This window comes from Nicotiana tabacum, chromosome 12, assembly GCF_000715075.1.
Source record: "Nicotiana tabacum cultivar K326 chromosome 12, ASM71507v2, whole genome shotgun sequence".
Lineage (NCBI taxonomy): Eukaryota > Viridiplantae > Streptophyta > Magnoliopsida > Solanales > Solanaceae > Nicotiana > Nicotiana tabacum.
Window position 1 is genome coordinate 73,575,039 of NC_134091.1, and position 20,547 is coordinate 73,595,585.

General features: G+C 38.7%; 1 protein-coding gene across 1 annotated transcript; it reads left to right on the forward strand.

The window, feature by feature from the left end:
* Window positions 1-6,789: 6,789 nt before the first annotated feature.
* On the forward strand, window positions 6,790-7,955 carry LOC142167215 (uncharacterized). The gene is made up of 4 exons (XM_075227373.1): window positions 6,790-7,197; window positions 7,309-7,397; window positions 7,470-7,483; window positions 7,546-7,955. The coding sequence occupies exons 1-4, from the start codon at window positions 6,790-6,792 to the stop codon at window positions 7,953-7,955; spliced, it is 921 nt and encodes a 306-aa protein (XP_075083474.1).
* Window positions 7,956-20,547: the final 12,592 nt, after the last annotated feature.

The following is a 20,547-nucleotide window of genomic DNA, read 5'->3' on the forward strand; positions in this document are numbered from 1 at the left end:
TTCTTCATATTTTGTACTCCGAACACCTTAAATCGTCACACATAACTTAATTAGTCATCAAACCAATAATTACACCATGTTGGATGTTTTAAAGATTAAATAACATCAAAAAGTGGTTAAAACATAGGCAAAGTAACATCAACACATATCGGAATATGCCAAACATCAGCATCCATGGTAAAAGGAACCAGGTCTGATGATGACACTATCAACAAATAATCATCCTCAAAAGTGGGGGAATTGAGAAAATTGATGCAGAAAATGCTAGCAGGAATGGGAACTCTCTCGGGGGAGGTGGTATATCTGAAGAATTTGGACCAAACAATACATGAATTAAAAGAACAAATTGCAACATCAGGAGAGAGAAAAAAGGGTAAAACTCCATTGGGGAATAGGGATGGACCTTAAAGAGGAAGACGATCAGGAGAAAGATAACAAGGAGATAGGGGCCATAACAGTGTCCACACTCACAACTCCAATTCTTCTCGTTGGTCAAGGATGGAGTTTCTGAGGTTCTCGGGTGAGGATCTAAAATCGTGTTTGTTTAAAATTGAGCAATTCTTTTCCATGGAAAAGGTACATGCGGATGAGAAAATTGTGGCTGCTTTATAGTTGGAGAAAGAAGCCATTCAATGACATCTTTCCTTCATAAAGTATAGGCAGTATATCCAACCAACTACTTGGAATGAGTATGTAATGGCCTTGGTTGAATGATTTGGCATTGATTTTGATGATACCATGGAGGAAATTAAGAAGGTCAAATAACTTGAAAGTGTGAAGAGTATCAAGCCATTTTTTGAAAGGAATTTGACTAGGGTGACTCTATTACAAAAGAATGCTATGAACTGTTTCATTGGGGGACAAAACCCTGAGCTAAATATTACAGTAAAAATCATTAATCATATAACTTTGTCATAAGTGTATAAGGCTGCTAGAATGGAGGAGGCATATCTCTCATCCATTAGACAAACTACAATTGTCTCAGCCAATTATTTGAACCCACCAAGGAAGTATGGAGCAAAAAGGTTATGACAGACCAATTCTACCTACTCCTATTACTGGAAAGGTTCATAGGAGAAGGTTGAGCCCAGAGGAAATGAATGAGAAGAGAGCAAAGGGATTGTGTTTCTTTTATGATGAGAAATATACAATTGGCCACAAATGCAAGAATATTAAACAACTATATCTTCTAGAACTTGAAGAACAAGGAGAGAAAGATCAGTTACAATATGAAGAAAGACATGATGAATTGGAAGTTCAGATCTTTGATCCATAACAGATGACAGAACATATGGACTTCCATGCATCTACTTAATAGATCTTTGGGATATAGGACCTTGAAGGTAACTGGATATCAATCTAAAAATCCATTAAATATCTTGGTAGACATAGAAAGCACTCACAATTTCATTGATCCCACAGTAGAGCAATTGGGATGTGCTATTACGCAAACTACACCCCAATTGGTGGCTGCAACCAATGGTGTGATGAAGGTGGATAAAGTGTGCAGGATTTCTTGGTTATTACAAGGTGCAGAACTTTCAGCTGAATTCATATTACTGCCATCAGGATCATATGGTGTAGTACTAGGAGTGCAGTGGTTATCACATTGGGGGCTATCAAAATGAACTTCTAAAAATTGACTTTGGAGTTTATTACAAAAGCAAAAAACATGTTATGAGGGGAGCTGGTTGACTGCGTTTTACTTATCATCTCATAGAGGACCAGGTACTCTATAGTTTGGTGGACTCATATAAACTAACAACCAAACATGTTAATAAGATACGTTGGTATTCCCTATAAACTAAGGACAAAACTGAACATGATCCTAGACTGTCAGATTTACTGCATGAGTTCAAAGATCTAATTGATGAGCCAACATAATTGCCATTGTGTGTTTGATCATTGAATAGTAGTGCAGAATGGTACTGAACCAGTCAATAAAAGGCCTTACAGATATCCATCAGTTAGGAAAGATATGATTGAGTCCTTAGTTAAACAGATGTTACACCAGGGAATTATTCAACCAAGTAGTAGTCCTTTTGCTGCTCCTGTGGCATTGGTTAGAAAGAAAGATGGAACTTGGAAGCTATGTGTTGGCTATAGAGATTTGATTGAAGCAACTGTAAAGAACAAATTTCCTATACCAATTGTAGATGATCTGTTGGATGAATTGGGAGGATCTAAGTCTTTTCTAAAATAGATCTTAGGTCTGGCTATCACCGATTGAGAATGGCCACTGAAGACACAACCAAGACTGCTTTTAGAATACTCTTAGGCCATTATGAGTATCTAGTCATTCCATTCGGATTGTCAAATATTCCTGCTACATTTCAAGGGCTGATGAATTCTGTGTTGTGTACATTTCTTAGAAAATTTGTGTGTCCACAACTGATTATGATTTACTCTAGGCTATAGTAGATAGTTGAACTTCTGATAAGGAGCTAAAAGAACTCACTGAACAACTAAATACCAACCCTACCACTCCTTCACAATTCACTTAGAATCACAATCACTTGAGAAGGAAAGGTGGATTAGTGGTTGGAAAATTTCAGAATTTAAGAAATGATATCATTAGACTATGGCATTCTACTCCACAAATGGTCATTCTGGTGTAGATGCTACACTAAAAAGACTCCTAACTTTGTTCTATGGAAAGGGATAAGAGCTGATGTGAAGGCCTTCATTCAAAGGTGTGATATCTGTCAAAGAAGTAAGGCAGACTTGGTAGCTTATCCAGGTCTACTACAACCTCTGCCTATATCTGAGGTGGCGAGGTCTCAAATTAGCATGGATTTTATAGATGGCCTGCCAAAATCCAAGGGTCATGAGGTGATCTTGGTGGTTGTTGATAGGTTGAGCAAATATGCTCACTTTATACCTCTGAAGCACCCATATACTACTCAGTCAATAGCCAAAACATTTTTAGATGTGGCTGTCAGATTGCATAGGTTGCCTGATATTATAATAAGTGATAGAGATGCAGTATTTCTAAGCTAATTTTGGTGGGAGTTATTCTCATTACAAGGAGTCCAATTGAACACATCCACAACATATCATCCTCAATATGATAGCTATACTGAGATCTTAAGAGATGCTTGGAAACATATTTGAGGTGTTTTTGCACTAAAGCCACTTCTTATTGGCATTCTTGTTTACCTATGGCTGAAACATATACAATACCTCATACAATTCATCCATTCAAACCACTCCATATGAGGCTCTATATGTTCTACATCCACCCTTGCACCTACTCTACTTACCTGGTGAGTCTGCTTCTACTGAGGTAGACAACACTTTGATACATAGGGAACTGAAGCTACAGCTGCTCAAGCACCACTTGCATAGGGCTCAATTGAGGATGAAACAACAAGCTGACTCTCACTGAAGTGATAGAAATTTTTCAGTTGGGTATTGGGTATATCTCAAGGTATAGCGCAACAAACAATCTACCTTGTCTTCACAACCATTCTGCAAATCAACTGCCAAATACTATGATCGATTTTAGGTGGTTAAAAGAGTTGGACCAATTGTTTATACCTTACTTTTCCTCCCTTGGTGAAAATCCATCCTACAGTCCATGTATCCCTCTTAAAGAAGTGCTGTGAAGTGCCTGATCAAATTACCTACCCACCTACTACTGACATTGCTAGACCACATTGTCCTAATCGTGAATTTATATTGCAAAGAAGAATGGTGAAGAAGGAAAATAAAGCTGTTCACAAATACTAGTTAAGTGGAATGGTTTATCAGCATATCATGCTACTTGGGAGTTCTTCAATGTTCTGAAAACAAGGTATCCTAATTTTGATCCTTCTGGTCAAGGATCTTTTGCGGATGGGAGTATTGATAAACAGAATTCGATCGACTGAGCCATAATTTAGTCGATTGACCCACATCAGCAGAAGTAGTTACAATTAGATAAAAAACAGTTAGCATAGTGTCAGTCGGTAAGAGTTAGTTAGCTCAAATAACAGAAGTTAGAATGCATTTCAATTCTCAATCGAGTAGTATAAATCATTGTATTGATTTCTTACAAAGGTAATGAGAAAAAGTATTACAAGTTTCCTATTCTATTTCTTCTTCTTCCAATCTTCTTCTCTTCCATCTTTGAGCTGATAAACTTGAGTATCCTATGTAGAACTCCTGTGTAGCTACTGAATTCTCGAATAACCATTCTTAAAATTAGTGTTAGTAACAATTCAAATAACAATGTGTAAATTGTGGTGTTGGCAAATTTGACTATCGCTTGCCAATTTATTTGGGCTACAATTGCTAAACATACTCTTTAACCTAAAAAGTTGCTATTTGTTATTTGCAGTGGTATATATTTGTTAATTTCCCTGACAAAAAAAGTTATGTAGTGTGAAGTGGGCTTCCAAATATGGTTTACTCCTTCTAATTTTTTTCATGCCTATACACTATTTGAAATCTTAATCACCCGTCCATCAAACGAACGCTCTCTAGAAAAACCCTAAACCCTAGCGGCTGATAGGCAATCACCGGAGATCTCGCTGCTATGGCCACACTGGCCGGCGATTAACCTTCTTTGGGGATTGGTTTGCCTCCTCAATCCAATTTCCAGCCTTTAAACAACACTACAACCACTAAATCTACCCTAGATTACCCCAAAATAATAAAACCTAGTTTGTTAAATAGCCCCATGCATGTAACTGCTGTCTAGACGACAGTCGCACCTATTCCAATCAAAACTGTCTAGTTTTTGCACGGTGAACCACTAATAAAGAGGACTGAATATGAAGTTAAGCGTATGAATATCATTGAAGGACTTTAATATGCTGTCGTAGGTAAGTTTTTCTATGGTCGGCCTGATTTACTTGAGCTACGTAGAATTATTCCATCACAATGTGGAATTAAAGGAGAATGCAATGTTGGTTTTCTTCGTGATAGACATGTTTTGATACGGTTGACACTATTTGAGGATTTCATAAACTTAACTTCTAAGAGCGCATACTATGTGAAGGTAAAGGATGGGTATCAGTATCAAATGCGACCATTGATATATGATGCAAAGTTTAAGGCTAGTGAAGAAACACCACTGGCTTTAGCTTGGATCTCCTTCCCAATTTTATTGCCAACCTTTTTTGTGAAGGAATGTCTATTTTCATTAGCTTCTGCTGTTGGAACACCACTGCACTTGGATATGGAAACAATTAACAAAACAAGGCCAAGCTGTGCAAGATTTAAGGAGCAGGTTGATTTGCTAGCCGTGTTGCCAAAGAAGGTGAGGATGGATATTGAAGATGAAGTAACTAGGGCAGTGAGAACTGAGTGGGTAAAAATACAATACGATTACATTCCTAAGTATTGTAAGTAGTGTAGGTTGCAAGGACATAATGAAGATGAATGTCGAAGACTTCACCCAAAATTAATACCAGTGATAGAAGAACAAGGTGATGGAGGTGTTGGGCAAGATGGAGGGAAGAAGAAGGCTACTGAACAAGGTAGAAGAAAGAAGAACAATGTTGATAACCAAATCAAGATATTAACTAGTGGTAAAGTTGTTTATAATGTTGGTGAACAATGAAAAAAGGTGCGAGATAATCGTGTGAAGAATAAGTCAAATTCAGTTGAAGCTACAACTGGAAAGGAAATTATCCCGGTCGAACAAAGTACAGGTCAGCACATATAGGTTGCAAACAAATTTGTAGCCCTAGAGGTTGATGAAGGTGAGAAGGAAGCTAACAATTAATTAGATTTGATTGATAATGCCAATGTACAACGAAGTCCTAATCCCAACTCTAAGGCAACTGGGAAACTAAACCCATCTGTGTCAGTTTTCAAATCTACTACAACTGGGATTGAGAAGCCTAATACAACTGGAATTGATTCATTGAAGGGAGTCAACTTCCTACTACAACTGAACACAGGAATGTTGAGCATATCAACAAAGAAACTACAACACAATGGGTGCAAAGGACTTTTGGGAGCAACCAAGGCAAATAAGGTAATGATACTAGCGTAAACAAAGAGCAAAAAAGAGCCTATTTGCCTCAACTTGTTACTACCAATCAGTCTTACCAAGAGGTTCCATCACAAACACTAGCTACTGACAATGTAAAGCTAGGGAGATTATGGAGTGATCAGATGGAAAGAGAATCAGAGAAAGAAGGCAAATTTCATTCGAAAGATGAGCAAATTGGTGCAGAAGATGATACCTAATCATGTGGAGTAGAATATTGATGATGTGGTCCAGTTTGTAAATGAAGAAGAACATGCAGAAGATTTATTATCTGAAGATGAGCAGCCTGCTGTGGGCAAGGACAATACAGGTGTGGAACCTGGCAATTCCAATGCTAAGAAGATCTCTGAACCTAGCCCAAAACCTCCAGATAAACCTTCTAACCCTAAGCCACTAATACCAGATATCAGCCCTAACACTAACCCTAACCTTACTCTACTTGAAACAACATTAACAGATGCCTCGGCTGGGAATGATGGTCCAGTATTATCTGCAGCCCCAGTCAATCAAAGAGCACCCAAAGAAAACTATATTGTGGTTCCTAAACCAATCAAAAACCAGCTTTCAAGGCAACACCAGATGGTTGAGGAAGAAAACAATGGAGAAAGGATTGGAAAAGATATGGATGAGGAGACTACAACTCAGAACTTCACGAATATAGCAAGACAATGTGATCTCTCCCCTAGACAGATTGACAAAGTAAATTCATTTGGGAGAGGCAAGAAGAAACAACAAAGATAAAATACTAGTGTCACTGGCACTGGAGTACAAACGAGAAGGACACTTTCTAAATCCAATGTTTAGATATGAATGCTATCATTTGGAACATTAGATCTGTGAACACAAAGAAAGCCTTTGAAAGGCTTGTTACAATGTATAGACAACATCATTTTAGATTTGTGGGATTGATGGAACCAATGCAACAGTCAAGAAAGCTGGAAAGATATATAAGGAGGATTGAATTTGCCCAAGCTTTTGTGAATATTTCTAATAAAATCTGGGCCTTTATAGATGATGAATATGAGGTTACTATTCTGTTTGACATGCCACAACAACTTACTTTAAAGCTGATTGATACTAATTCACATAAGGAACTCATTCTCACCTTAGTGTATGCCAAATGTGATCATATCGAGAGAATAGAATTGTGGGATACATTGTATGCGTTGGCTAGTGATATGACTACTCCATGGATTGTAGGTGGATATTTCAATGTAATATGAGATGAAGAAGAAAAATTTGGAGGTCTTCCAGTCTCATTAAATGAAGTGGATGATTTTAGGCATTGTATCAATACGTGTAATTTACATGACCTTGGTTTTAAGGGAAGCATTTATACATGGTGGAATGGTCGCACTGATGAAGATTGCATCCTTAAGAGGCTAGATAGAGTCTTTGCAAATATGGAGTTCCAGTAAGAATTCCCAAACATGGAGATTACTCATCTGTTCAAAATTGGATCTGATCACTGCTCCTTACTAATCAGATGTGATCCAAATTGTAAACTTATTAAGAAACAGTTCGGTTTCTTAATTTTTGGACAGAACATGCTTCTTTTCAAGATGTGGTGAAAGAGAATTGGTGTGTGGACTTCGCTACTAATCCGTTTATTCTCTTCAATCACAAACTGAAAAAACTAAAGAGAGCACTTTCAGTGTGGAATAAAGCTACTTATGGTGATATTTTTCAAAAGATTGCTAGACTAGAGGAGCTTGTATTGATACATGAAGCACAGTTCGAACTACAACCTACTCTACTCAACAGAGAAAGATTACATAAGGTTCAGGCTGAACTAATTAGATACTTGGCTATTGAGGAAGAATTTTGGAGGCAGAAATCAGGTATGGCATGGTTTAAAGATGGAAATCGAAATACCAAATTCTTTCATGTTCAAGTAAATGGCAGGAGAAGAAGGCTACAATTAAAAAGGATCCAAAATAATGAGGGCAACTGGATAGAAGGCAATGAATAAATGGCGGATGAGGCAAGTAGGTTCTTCTAAGATTAGTTTCGTGAATCTGTTATTCCTATTTCATTTGGGATCATTGATCATGTCCCTATTATGGTTACTTTGGAACAAAATCAGGATCTTGTGAAGCAACCTACAATAGAAGAGGTCAAGCAAGTTGTTTTTGGTTTAAATGGTGATACTGCTGGCGGACCTGATGGCTTTAAAGGTAAATTCTTTCATTGCTGCTGGGAGATCATATGTGATGATGTATTTTCTATGGTGAGGGATATTTTCAATGGTCAGGAGTTACCTAAGTTTGTAACTCACACAAACCTGGTGCTGCTGCCTAAGAATAAAAAAGTGAATACTTTCTCTGATATGAGACCTATAAGCCTTAGCAATTTCCTCAACAAGGTGTTCTCAAGAGTTATACATGAAAGGCTAGTCCACCTTCTGTCTGATCTCATATCTGATGAACAAGTTGGTTTTATTAAGGGGAGAAGTATTGTTGAAAATATGCTTCTGACACAAGAAATAATTACTGACATCAGGCTGAGAACAAAGGCAGGACCTAATGTTGTGATGAAATTAGACATGACCAAAGCATACGACAAACTTTCATGGCTTTTTATGACCAAGGTGCTGAGAAAGATGGGCTTTTGTGAAAGGTTTATTGGGATAGTCTATGGTATAGTGTCAAACAATTGGTACTCTGTGTTGATCAATGGGCATCCATATGGTTTTTTAAATCAACTAGAGGAGTCAAGCAAGGTGATGCCTTGTCACCTACACTATTCATACTAGTTGCTAAAGCTATGTCTAGGGGTTTGAATGCTCTTCAATTTAACCTATACTTTTATGGATTTGGTTTGCCAAAATGGAATCCAAATATTAATCATCTAGCTTATGCTGATGATACCATTATATTCTCATCATCAGATGCAACTTCATTACAGTTGAACATGGAGGTTCTGGTGCTTACGAAGTAGCTTATGGACAGCTCATTAATAAGGCCAAATCAGCAATCTACATGTATCATTCTACAAGAAATGAAGTAGTGAATAAGGTGCAGAGGATTAAAGGAACATGCAGGCAAGACTTTCCTTTCACATATCTAGGTTGTCCCATCTTTTATGCAAGGAGGAAAATAGATTATTTTTAGGGACTCATCAAGAAGATACTGGATAAACTTCAATCGTGGAAAGGCAAATTACTATCTATTGGTGGCCGAGCTGTGTTAATATCTCATGTCCTTCAAAGTGTACCTATCCATTTTTTATTAGCTGTGAACCCTCACTCCTGTGTCATCAACAAATTGCATAAGATATTTGCACAGTTTTTCTGGAGTAACTCAGTTGGAGGTAAGGGTAGACACTGGGCTTTTTAGGATACTTTAAGTCTACCATGTGAAGAAGGAGGGCTGGGATTTATATCTTTACATGATGTCTCTAAAGCTTTATTTTGTAAGCTTTGGTGGAACTTCAGAACTAAACCTACTCTATGGAGTTCTTTTATGAGTCAAAATACTGCAAAAAATTAAATGCTATAGTGGTGCCATGGATAAATGGACCCCATGATTAGAGGAAAATGTTGGAATGTAGATATCACATTGAGCATCAAAATGTATGGCAACCAAGAATGGGATCTTCACTGTTTTGGTTCGACAATTAGACAGGTTTAGGAGCTTTGTATTTTGTTACTCCACAGGAATTTTATTGTGATGAAACTGTCCATAATGTGTATGATGTAATAGAAGAAGGAACTTGGGATGAAGATAAATTGATGGACATTCTTCCTCATGATCTAGCATTACATATCATCGAGAATGTCAAACCTCCAGTAATGACTAATGAGCTTGATAGACCATTCTGGATGTTAGAGGATAGAGGTATTTTCACTGTTAAATCAGCATGGGAATACATTAGGAGGAGAAGAGAAGCTAGAGTTGCATATAAGAATATGTGGGTGGAAGGTTTGCCTTTTAAAATAGCATTTTTCATGTGGAAGATGTGGAAAGCTAGTGTAAGGCCCCGTAAAACTTTTCCAAGGGATTCAAGTGGTGCAAACTTTTTGGGGTGTACAGTATGTTTGGGAGTTGAAGAAATGATGTTGTAGAACATGGCATTTCTGCCGTCAATTATGCAACCGCAGAACCATTATGTGGGCCGCAGATCCGCCGCAGAGTGAAGCAAAGAAATGAGCTAATTTTGGAGATTGTAAAAATTTGCAATCAGTTATGCGATTGCATAAGCGTTTTGCAGGCTGCACATCCGTCTCAAAACCTGCATGAGAAATTTTGGAAGGAGGTTCTGCGGTCCATTATGCGATCGCAGACCTGTCGCAGACCTACACAGAAGTGCCCAATTCCGAAAGGCCATTATGCGGTCCATTTTGCGGACCGCATAAGTGTTATGCGGTCGCCTATGCGACCGCAAATCTGCATCGGGGATTTATTTTTCTAATTTTATAACCCGACCCCATTTTATTTTATCTAGCCATAAGGGCCATTTTTGAGGGATTATCTCATATTTTAGAGAGAAGGGAAAGCTATTCTAGAGAGAGAAGGAAGCCCCAAGTTCTTTGTTCATCAAGATCTTGCTCAAGTCTTGGAATTTCACCAAATGGAACTTGCTAGGGTTTCTAAGAGGTAAGAATTTCTTCCCCCAATTATCCAATTTTGGATTTGGGTTGATTATGGGTGAGGATAGTAGATTTATGACATGCATGAGCTAATAGGGATTGTGGGTAGGTTGTTGGGAAATCTTGGGTAGTTTTTGTCACACCCCAAAACCGAGGAGCGCGACCGGCGCTCAACCGAGTGAACCCGACCGAGAAAGCCTGTTAGATTTTCTTCTACCCAAACTCATTCACGAATGAAGATAATGCATATTTTCCTTAATTAGACAAAAACGTGATCATGTCTACAATACCAATTCATTACCAATAGTTTTCATCATTTTTAAAGTCTCAAATGGGACAAGTAATACAACCACAACATAACATAGTTTGTCTTTCCCAGCATCAATACACAACCCACTCTATGTCTACGGAGCCTTTATAGATAAAGAAGAGTACATCGATAATGCTGGCAACAAGGCCCCGGCTATACCTCAAACAGAATACACAAAGAACAAAGATACATGACCCTGGGATGAAGTGGGGCTCACCAAGTCAGCTGGGAAGAAGGTGTACTGTTATCACTAATCAATATCTCCTACTGTGGAACCACCTGCATCCATTTAAAGATGCAGTGCCCCCGGCAAAAGGGACGTTAGTACCGTCGAATAGTACTAGTATGAAAACCAAACACCAATTTAAGCATTTAGAAATACAATGTGAATATGATGGATCAGGGCGGCAATAGAATAATATAGATAACCGTTTAAACCAGAGCAAGCTTATTAAAGGCTATCAATAACATTTATAGGATTTAAGATGAGATCCTCTGTAACCATCTTCACACAAAGCAGCCCCGCCGCCTTACCCGATATATGTAGGTGGAGGTGTAAGTACAATACCACAACTCTACTCAAGCGGCCCAGCCGCCTCACCCCAATATATGCGGGTGGATGTATAACCACAGTATCAAGAACCTACACAAAGCGGCTATGCCGCCTCACCCCATTATATGCGGGTGGAAATGCATCAACGATACCAATACCAATACAAAGCGGCTATGCCGCCTCACCCCAATGTATGCTGGTGGAGGTAAATCAATGATACCAATACCAACACAAAGAGGCTATGCCGCCTCACTCCAATGTATGCAGGTAGAGGTGAATCAATGTTACCAATACCAACACCAACACAAAGCGGTTATGCCGCCTCACCCCAATGTATGCGGGTGGAGGTGCAGTCCCACATTACCATAATCCGTAAACAAAGCGGGCATGCCGCCTCACTCCAAAATATACGGGTGGAGGTGCAGTACCACATTACCATAATCCCTACACAAAGCGGTCATGCCGCCTCATCCTAAAATATGCGGGTGGAGGTGTATCACAATCAAAATCTCTACACAACTTGGCATAATAACTTTCACATAAATCACGACTTGAAATTATAACATGTGGATACACAATCCATAGTTTAGAACACATCCTCAATTTATAATACAATATGATAAGAGCATTTGAAACTAGAATTGAACATATATCCTCATCACAAAACTTATTGGAAGAGTCGATTTGTAATCAAAATCTCGGCACTTACAAGGATAATAGAAATTCCAATTCTCAAAGAAGAGTTTAGCCAACATACCTCACTTGAGCTTCCTTACACTCTAAATGTTCCGAAATTCTTAGCAACTTTAATCTATTTTAGAAATATAATAAATTGAACCAAAATTAGAAAGATGATCATGGTTCTAGCTCATTTGAGCATTTTATCAAACACTAGGTGTGCACAAGGTTTCAAGATCCTTTTATGGAGGATTCCATCACCCCACAACCCAATCTTTACCATGCTTAGTTCAACAATTGTCCTACACCCCTTGATATCACATGCATGTAAAATAAACAACTCTCATGCCCAAAAGTTATCTTGCTAATTACCCATTTTCAAAAAATTTTGAAATTAGGGGTTAGGGTGTAGAATCTTACCTCTAGGATGAAGACCTAGTGAGTTTCCCTTCTAAATCTTCCAAAACCTGAGCAAGAATTGAAGAACAATTATTGAAGAACACCTTTTCACTCTAGGGCACTCTCTCTCACTCTAAAATGTCAGATTATAGCTCAAAAATGGCCCAAAGAGTGTATTTAACGAAATAGGGTCGAGTTTTAAAAACCCAAAAATGAAGCTCCGGAACAGGTTCTGCGATCGCATAATCAATATGCGGACCGCATATCGGTCACATAATGCACCGCAGAATAGTTATGCGGTCGCATAGTCGACCGCATAATTGCTTCCAGACTGACCCTCTCCTGCCTCACTTCTGCGGCCATTATGCGGCCCGCATAGTGATTCTGTGGTCGCATAATGGACCGCAGAAACGTGTTTTTCTGCCAAAAATTTTTCTTTACTTTCCGGTGCATTGTTCAACCCAAAATTCCTTTACTCAACACGTAAAACCAATCCGGCACCATGAAATATTATTTTTCTTTTGCAAAAATTTACGGGGCCTTACATTCTTCCCTACTTAGGATCATTCGTCCTTGAATGAGGGTAAAAATCTCTTATTAGCATCTTATGCAACTCAGTTTTCATATCACACACCAGCAGTCCCAAATTTGACTAACTCCCTAAATTTTCAAAAATTTCGCCAGAGTTTCCCTTGTAACTAGGCCTATCCACCTGTCAGAGAGCCCCAGAAACACATTCTAACAACATATACATAATCCAACGATGTAACATAACACAAAACAACACCAACTGTGGCCTCACAAGCAATTATATTACCAGAATGGAACACCCTTAACATTAAATGTACAAATGATACTTAATTCATAGAAAGCAACTCTTAGAATTTTCATAGATCACAACTTTATAAATACATGTCTATTCAAACAAATAAGGATACTTTTTCTTCATTTCTTCCTCGGCCTCTCAAGTAGCCTCTTCAACCTGTTGGTTTCGCCATAGTACTTTCACGGATACAATTTCTTTATTTTTCAACTCTCGGACTTGCCGATCAATAATAGAAACTGGAATCTCTTCATAAGTCAATTCTTCATTAACTTCAATAGTCTCAACTGGAACAATGAGTGTCGAATCTCCAACTACTTTCTTCAACATAGACACATGAAACACCGGGTGTACTAATTACATCTCAGGTGGTAGCTCAAGATTGTACGCCACCTTAATGATCCTATGAATAATTTTGTACGGTCCGACATACCTCACACTCAATTTCCCTTTCTTACCGAATCGCATTACGCCTTTCTTGGTGGAAACTTTCACAAATACCCAATCACCTTCTTTGAACTCCAAATCCCTACGACGAATATCCGAATAGGATTTCTGACGACTCTGAGCAGTCTTCAACCGCTCCTTAATAATTTTAACTTTTTCCATAGCCTGATGCACGAGGTCTGGCTATCAACTCTGCATCCCTAATTTCAAACCACCCAATGTGAGATCTACATCTCCTACCATATAAAGCCTCGAACGGTGCCATCTGAATGCTAGCATGATAGTTATTATTGTATGCAAATTCTATGAGTGGTAAATGATCATCCCAACTACCTTTGAAGTCTAGAACACAAGCGCGCAACATATCCTCAAGCATTTGAATAGTCCGCTCTGCCTGCCCGTCAGTCTGCGGGTGAAAGGCTGTACTACGATTCACCTGAGTACCCAAACCTTGCTAAAATTTCTTCCAAAAATTAGCAGTGAATTGTGCTCCCCGACCAGAAATGATGGAAACTGGGGTGCCATGCAACCGACTATTTCTTTGATATACAACTGAGCGTATTGTTCCGCTGTATCGGTAGCCTTAACCGGCAAGAAGTGTGTTGATTTCGTGAGTCGATCCACAATCACCCAAATCGAGTCAAACTTATGAGGAGTATGAGGTAATCCTACCACAAAGTCCATATTAATCATTTCCCACTTCCACATTGGAATTTCTATGTTCTGTGCCGACCCACAGGGCCGTTGGTGTTCGGCCTTCACTTGCTGACAATTTGGACACTTCGCCACAAACTCCGCTACATTCCTCTTCATATCGTTCCACCAATAGACTTCCTTCAGATCATGATACATTTTCGTAGAACCCGGGTGCACGGAATACCTAAAAGTGTGAGCTTCAGTCATAATTCTTTCACGGAGACCATCCACGTTTGGAACACATAGTCGCCCTTGGTACCTTAGTGTACCATCATCTATGCCAAGCGAAAATTCCATGGTCTTATATTTATGAATTCCCTCTTTCAATTGTACCAACAATGGATTGTTGTATTGCTTCTCTTTGACTTCCACAACAAGCAATGATTCACCCTTATTTTGCACAATTACCTCTCCTTCACTAGAGTCCGCAAGAAGAACCCCCAAACTAGCCAATCGGTGAACTTCCTTGGCCAATGGCCTTTGATATGCCCCCGAGTGAGCTAAACTACCCATAGATTTCCGGCTAAGAGCATTTGCCACAACATTGGCCTTTCCTGGATGATATAGAATATCAATGTCGTAGTCCTTGAGTAACTCAATCCATCTTCTCTGCCTCAGATTCAATTCCTTATGCTTGAAAATATATTGAAGGCTCTTATGGTCCGTGAATATATCAACATGAACCCCATATAAATAATGATGCCAAATTTTCAATGCAAATACCACTGCCGCAAGTTCTAAATCATGTGTTGGATAGTTGTTTTCATGATTCTTGAGTTTTCTAGAAGCATAAGCTATAACCTTGCCATGTTGCATTAATACACATCCAAGCCCTATTATTAAAGCATCACAATATACCACAAATCCATCTATACCCTCTGGTAGAGTCAACACCGGTGCCGTAGTTAATCTTGCTTTCAACTCCTGGAAACTCTTTTCACAAGCATCTGACCATTGGAACTTAATCGCCTTCTGCGTCAATTTAGTCAATGGGGAGGAAAGAGAAGAAAACCTCTCTACAAACTTCCTATAATATCCAGCTAAGCCTAAGAAACTGCGAATCTCTGTTGGAGTTATAGGCCTCGGCCAATTCTTCACAGCTGAAATTTTCTGAGGATCAACCTTAATTCCCTCACTAGAGACTACATAACCCAAGAATATGACCGATTCAAGCCAAAATTCACACTTTGAAAACTTTGCATATATCTGGTGCTGATGTAGGATTTGCATAAATAACCTAAGATGATCAGCATGGTATTCTTGACTTCGTGAATATACAAGAATATCGTCAATAAACACTATCACAAAAGAGTTGAGGAATGGCTTAAAAACTCGATTCATAAGATCCATGAAAGTTGCTGGGGCATTTGTTAACCCAAAAGACATCACCAAAAATTCAAAGTGCCAATATCAGGTTCTGAAAGCTGTTTTCTCCCGTTCCTTGATCTTCAATTGGTGATACCCGGATCTTAAATCAATCTTGGAGAAGTACCTCGCACCTTGCAATTGATCAAACAAGTCATCTATTCTTGGCAGTGGGTACTTATTCTTGATTGTGGCCTTATTAAGCTGCCGATAGTCAATACACATTCTCAATGATCCATCTTTCTTTCTTACAAAAAAAAACCGGTGCGCCCCAAGGCGACACACTCAGCCGGATAAAACCCTTTTCTAATACTCAACACGTAAAACCAATTCGGCACCACGAAACATTATTTTTCTTTTGCAAAACTTTATGGGGCCTTACAGTTTTATTGTTGAATTGGTTGAGGGAAAGGTTGGGCCATCATTGTAGCAGCTCTTGCCATACCAATTCTTCTAATCGTACTTGTAATTCTCTCCCCTTCTATAGATTGACATCGTTAGGAGTGTCGGGACATTATTGTTACACCACAGAAAGCTCTTTCGAGGTATGTTGGCTAAACTCCCTCAGTTGAATCAAATTTCATGATGTCCTCGTATGTTTCAAGCGTAGTTGGCCCAAGTTCTTATTTTCTCATGATTTGGGTCATTCCTAAAATATTCAGTTATTCTAAATAAGCATTGTGTCGGAAATTATATGCTCAAAATGTGATTCAATTCCTCTTATCACATTATGTTCTCCCTCGTAAATGTGTTCAAGTGCGGTTTATGTATGGAAATGTTATGACTTCAATTCATGTTATTATGCTTAAAATTGGAAAGGAAACTCAATGCTCTTATTATCGATAACCTATGATGCTGCTTGAAAGTGAAAGAAGCGAGTATGAGATATAGAAATGTGGCCATCGTGCCAAGAATGAGAATTACATTTGTGGCCAATAATGCCAAAAATGAAAGAATGTGTGAAAGATTATGAAATGCGTTTTGACTCCTTTATATAATAATGTTATTAATGTCCTATGATCACCCATGGCAAGTACAAGTACGTGATAGTATGAACATGAACTGTGGCCGCTTGCCAAAATGAAAATCATGAGGCATTGTATGTTCTAGTGGTTTCAGTTATAGTTTGTATGCTTCTAAAATAATAAATGTAAATCACTTCGATGTTAAGTCACCAAGAAACATGAACTTAGCTAGTGACCTGAAGATGACAAGGAGGTATATATTTAGGTGGAAAAATGATGAACCTCAAAAAAGGAATTGGGTCCATACACCATTGAAATCTACTTATTTATTTGCCATGCATGTTTTAATGTAATAAGTTGTGTTTCTCCATGATGAGCATGAACATGAAGTATTCCAATGATCTGGGAACTTGGAACTTACGACCTTAATGGTAATGTTAATCATGTCACTTGAGTGTATATATGGTCGTGTGCATGATGGTATAATATGTGAACCCTACAGATCGTCTATGAAACACATAGGTGAGTGTATATATGGTCGTGTGCATGATGGTATAATATGTGAACCCTACAGATCGTCTATGAAACACATAGGTGTATAATATGAATGAATCCCTATGGACGGTCTATTAAACGCATAGATGTATAATATAATATGTGAATCCTATGGACGATCTATGAAACGCATAGGTAAATAATATAATATGTGAACCCTATGGATGGTCTATGAAACGCATAGGTGTATAATATAATATGTGAACCCTATAGACGGTCTATGAAACACATAGGTGTAGAATATAATATGTGAACACTATGGATGGTCTATGAAACACATAAGTGCATAGTAAGATGGGGTTACAGACGGTCTGGTGAGATGCATCCATTGCCCTTGTTTGTACATGTTGGTACTTTTACATTATATTTTGTATCCCACGCATACTTCATAGGGCACGCTTGATCCCAAAAGAAGTTCAGAATGATGTAAGTATAATAAGACTTGACAGGTGATGCTATGGTTCGTTTCGTAGTTTTTTGACGTAATTTATTTGCCTCTTATTTGAGTTACCGTATTTCCATATGTTGTTATGTCTGCCTTACATACGAGTACTATTCCACATGTACTCACGTCCCTTTTGCCGGGGCGCTACATCTTTTAATGTATGCAGGTGGTTCTATAGCAGGCGACATCGATCAATGATAGTAGTACATCCTCCTTTCAGATGACTTGGTGAGCCCCACTTCATACCGGGGTCATGTATCTTTTGTTTATCATGTATTGTGTTTTTGAGGTATAGCCGGGGCTTTATTACTAGCACTATCCTAATACTCTTTTGTACCCGTTAGAGGCTCAGTAGACATAGTGTGGATTGTATATTGATGTTGGAAAAGTCAAACTAGTTTTGTTGTATTTGAATCACTTGTTTCACTTCAACTATGAAAGTGCATGTATTTTGAAACTTTAAAATGAAGTAACTAATAGTAATGAATTGGTGTTATATACATGATCTCTTTATTGTCTAATTAATGAAAATATATCTTCTCGTTATTCATGAGTGAGTTTGGGTAGAAGGAAATCTAGCAGGCTTGCTCAGCAGGGTTATCCCGGTTGAGCACCGATCGCGTTCCCCGTGGTCGGGGCGTGACAACCAAGTTACCTCTTGATGATCACTACAGGATATTGGGGTATTTTATGCCATCGAGGTGTAGGTGTTGCAGGAATCCAGATAAGGAAACATTGATTCACGTCTTCTACAAATCATACGCAGCCATACTGTATGGTACTACTTTCTGTCGAATGCAGGGATATCAATGGAGGACTTATCATTACAGCAAGCAATAACCAAATGTTGGACTGCCCAGGTTCTACCAAGACTTAAACCTATCTTTCAAGATCTACCTTCAATAATTGTGTGGGAACTTTAGAAGAGAAGGAATTGTTATAAACATGGTGAAGCTGTATCAATTAGCAGAGTGATATATCAGGTATCTTCTACATTGCAAGCACTGGTCAGAGTAAGAAAGTTGTCACGCCCCAAACCTGGGGAAATGAGACCCGCACCCGGCACCTCACTTGACCGAGCATACCAACCTGAGACTGAGGGACTTTGAACATACAATGTGATAGTTTGGCCATAGGGCCACATTGCAGGACAATTTGTGAAATAAAATATAAAACTGAATGGAGACTACTACAACTGAACATGTACACAGGGCTGGCAAGGCCACAATACTGATATATACAAAATACACAGGACTCGTCTACAAGCCTCTAGAGATGACTGTATCATGGTCAGGACAGGGCCTCGACCTACCCATCAAACCTGTATAAAAATAATAGACTCCAAGTTCTAGACCGAGTAACTTAGATGGAGTGGAGCTTACCAACCAAGCTGATGTTTGACTCTGTCTGCTAGGAAAGTCTATCCAGCTGTCTATCAGGACCTGCAAGCATGAAATGCAGCGTCCCTAGCAAAAGAGATGTCAGTACGAAATAATGTACCGAGTATATAAGGCAATAAAATAACTGAAAGCTGAAATTGAACTGATAATATAATAACTAAAAGTAACTAAGAGTCAAAGATAATCTGAATATATGTTTACCTGCTGATACTGACTCAACTCTCTCAATATAGTAAGTAAAATATATGTCTGGCCCTATAAGGCTCGTTACGTATAACTGCTCTACCGTAGTAGGCTCGCTCATAGGCGCTCGGCCCTACTAGGCTTTGTATCTCGGCCATTCTGGGCTCGCTCATAGGCGCTCGGCCACAGTAAGTGATGTAACTCTTTAGTTCCCTCTTCTCTCTCAGCCTTTAAGTAGGCGTAATCTATCTTCCGATCTACGGCTCAGGATATTAGTTATTACTTTAGCCTTTCGTAGAGTGCTATGGAACATCCATGATATAACCTTCTAACAATTCAAGCCTTTGTCTGTGACGTAGACTCAATTCTTTCTTTTAACCTATACCGAAGTCTCCCATAACTGTATGAATGTCAATATATATGTTGTATGGATAATACTCTGAAATCTTAAGTGCGGTCATAACATAACCAACTTCGGGTCATAGATCGAATAATTCCTTTCGTGCCTTCTCAGTTGTCTTTAAATACAATCAATTACTTTTCCTAGTCATTCTGCCACTTGCTGCATGAATACTTGGCTTATCTTAGTGCCCACGAACACTGGAATTTCGTGTAACTCATATGATCACGAATATTACTTTGGATTCAAAAGCTCGACATGAAAGAATAAAGAAAATAGGAAAAAAGAGTGCGGGGATTTACTTCCCGTTTCTTAGTCACGATAGGTGCCACTTTCTTATGGAGTGCATAAAATATTATAGTGAGACTGTTGTTACAAGATCATTTCTTCTTTAGGTCACTATGCTTATGTTGAAGCCTTCTTCCTTATTTTCTCATCTAGTCTTGTGTTGCAGTACTTAGGGAAGATCCTCTAACTCTTGTAAAGCTGTGAGCTTATTACATTGTATACCGCACAGAATATGTGATGTTATTACTCACCTATAATTATCCTTAGTTACTTACCTCTGTGCCCTTGTGCTTGTAGGGTTGCTTCTGAATTGAAATTTTGATTGTCTCCCTAGTGGCACTCTCTCTTATTTCCGTAACCCTTATACGGTACCTTTAACTACCCCCAACTCCTATCTGAATATTTCTCAAGGATTACGATGTCGTATCTGTGAGACTGAATTTCCTATGCTGGGTTTCACTACGTT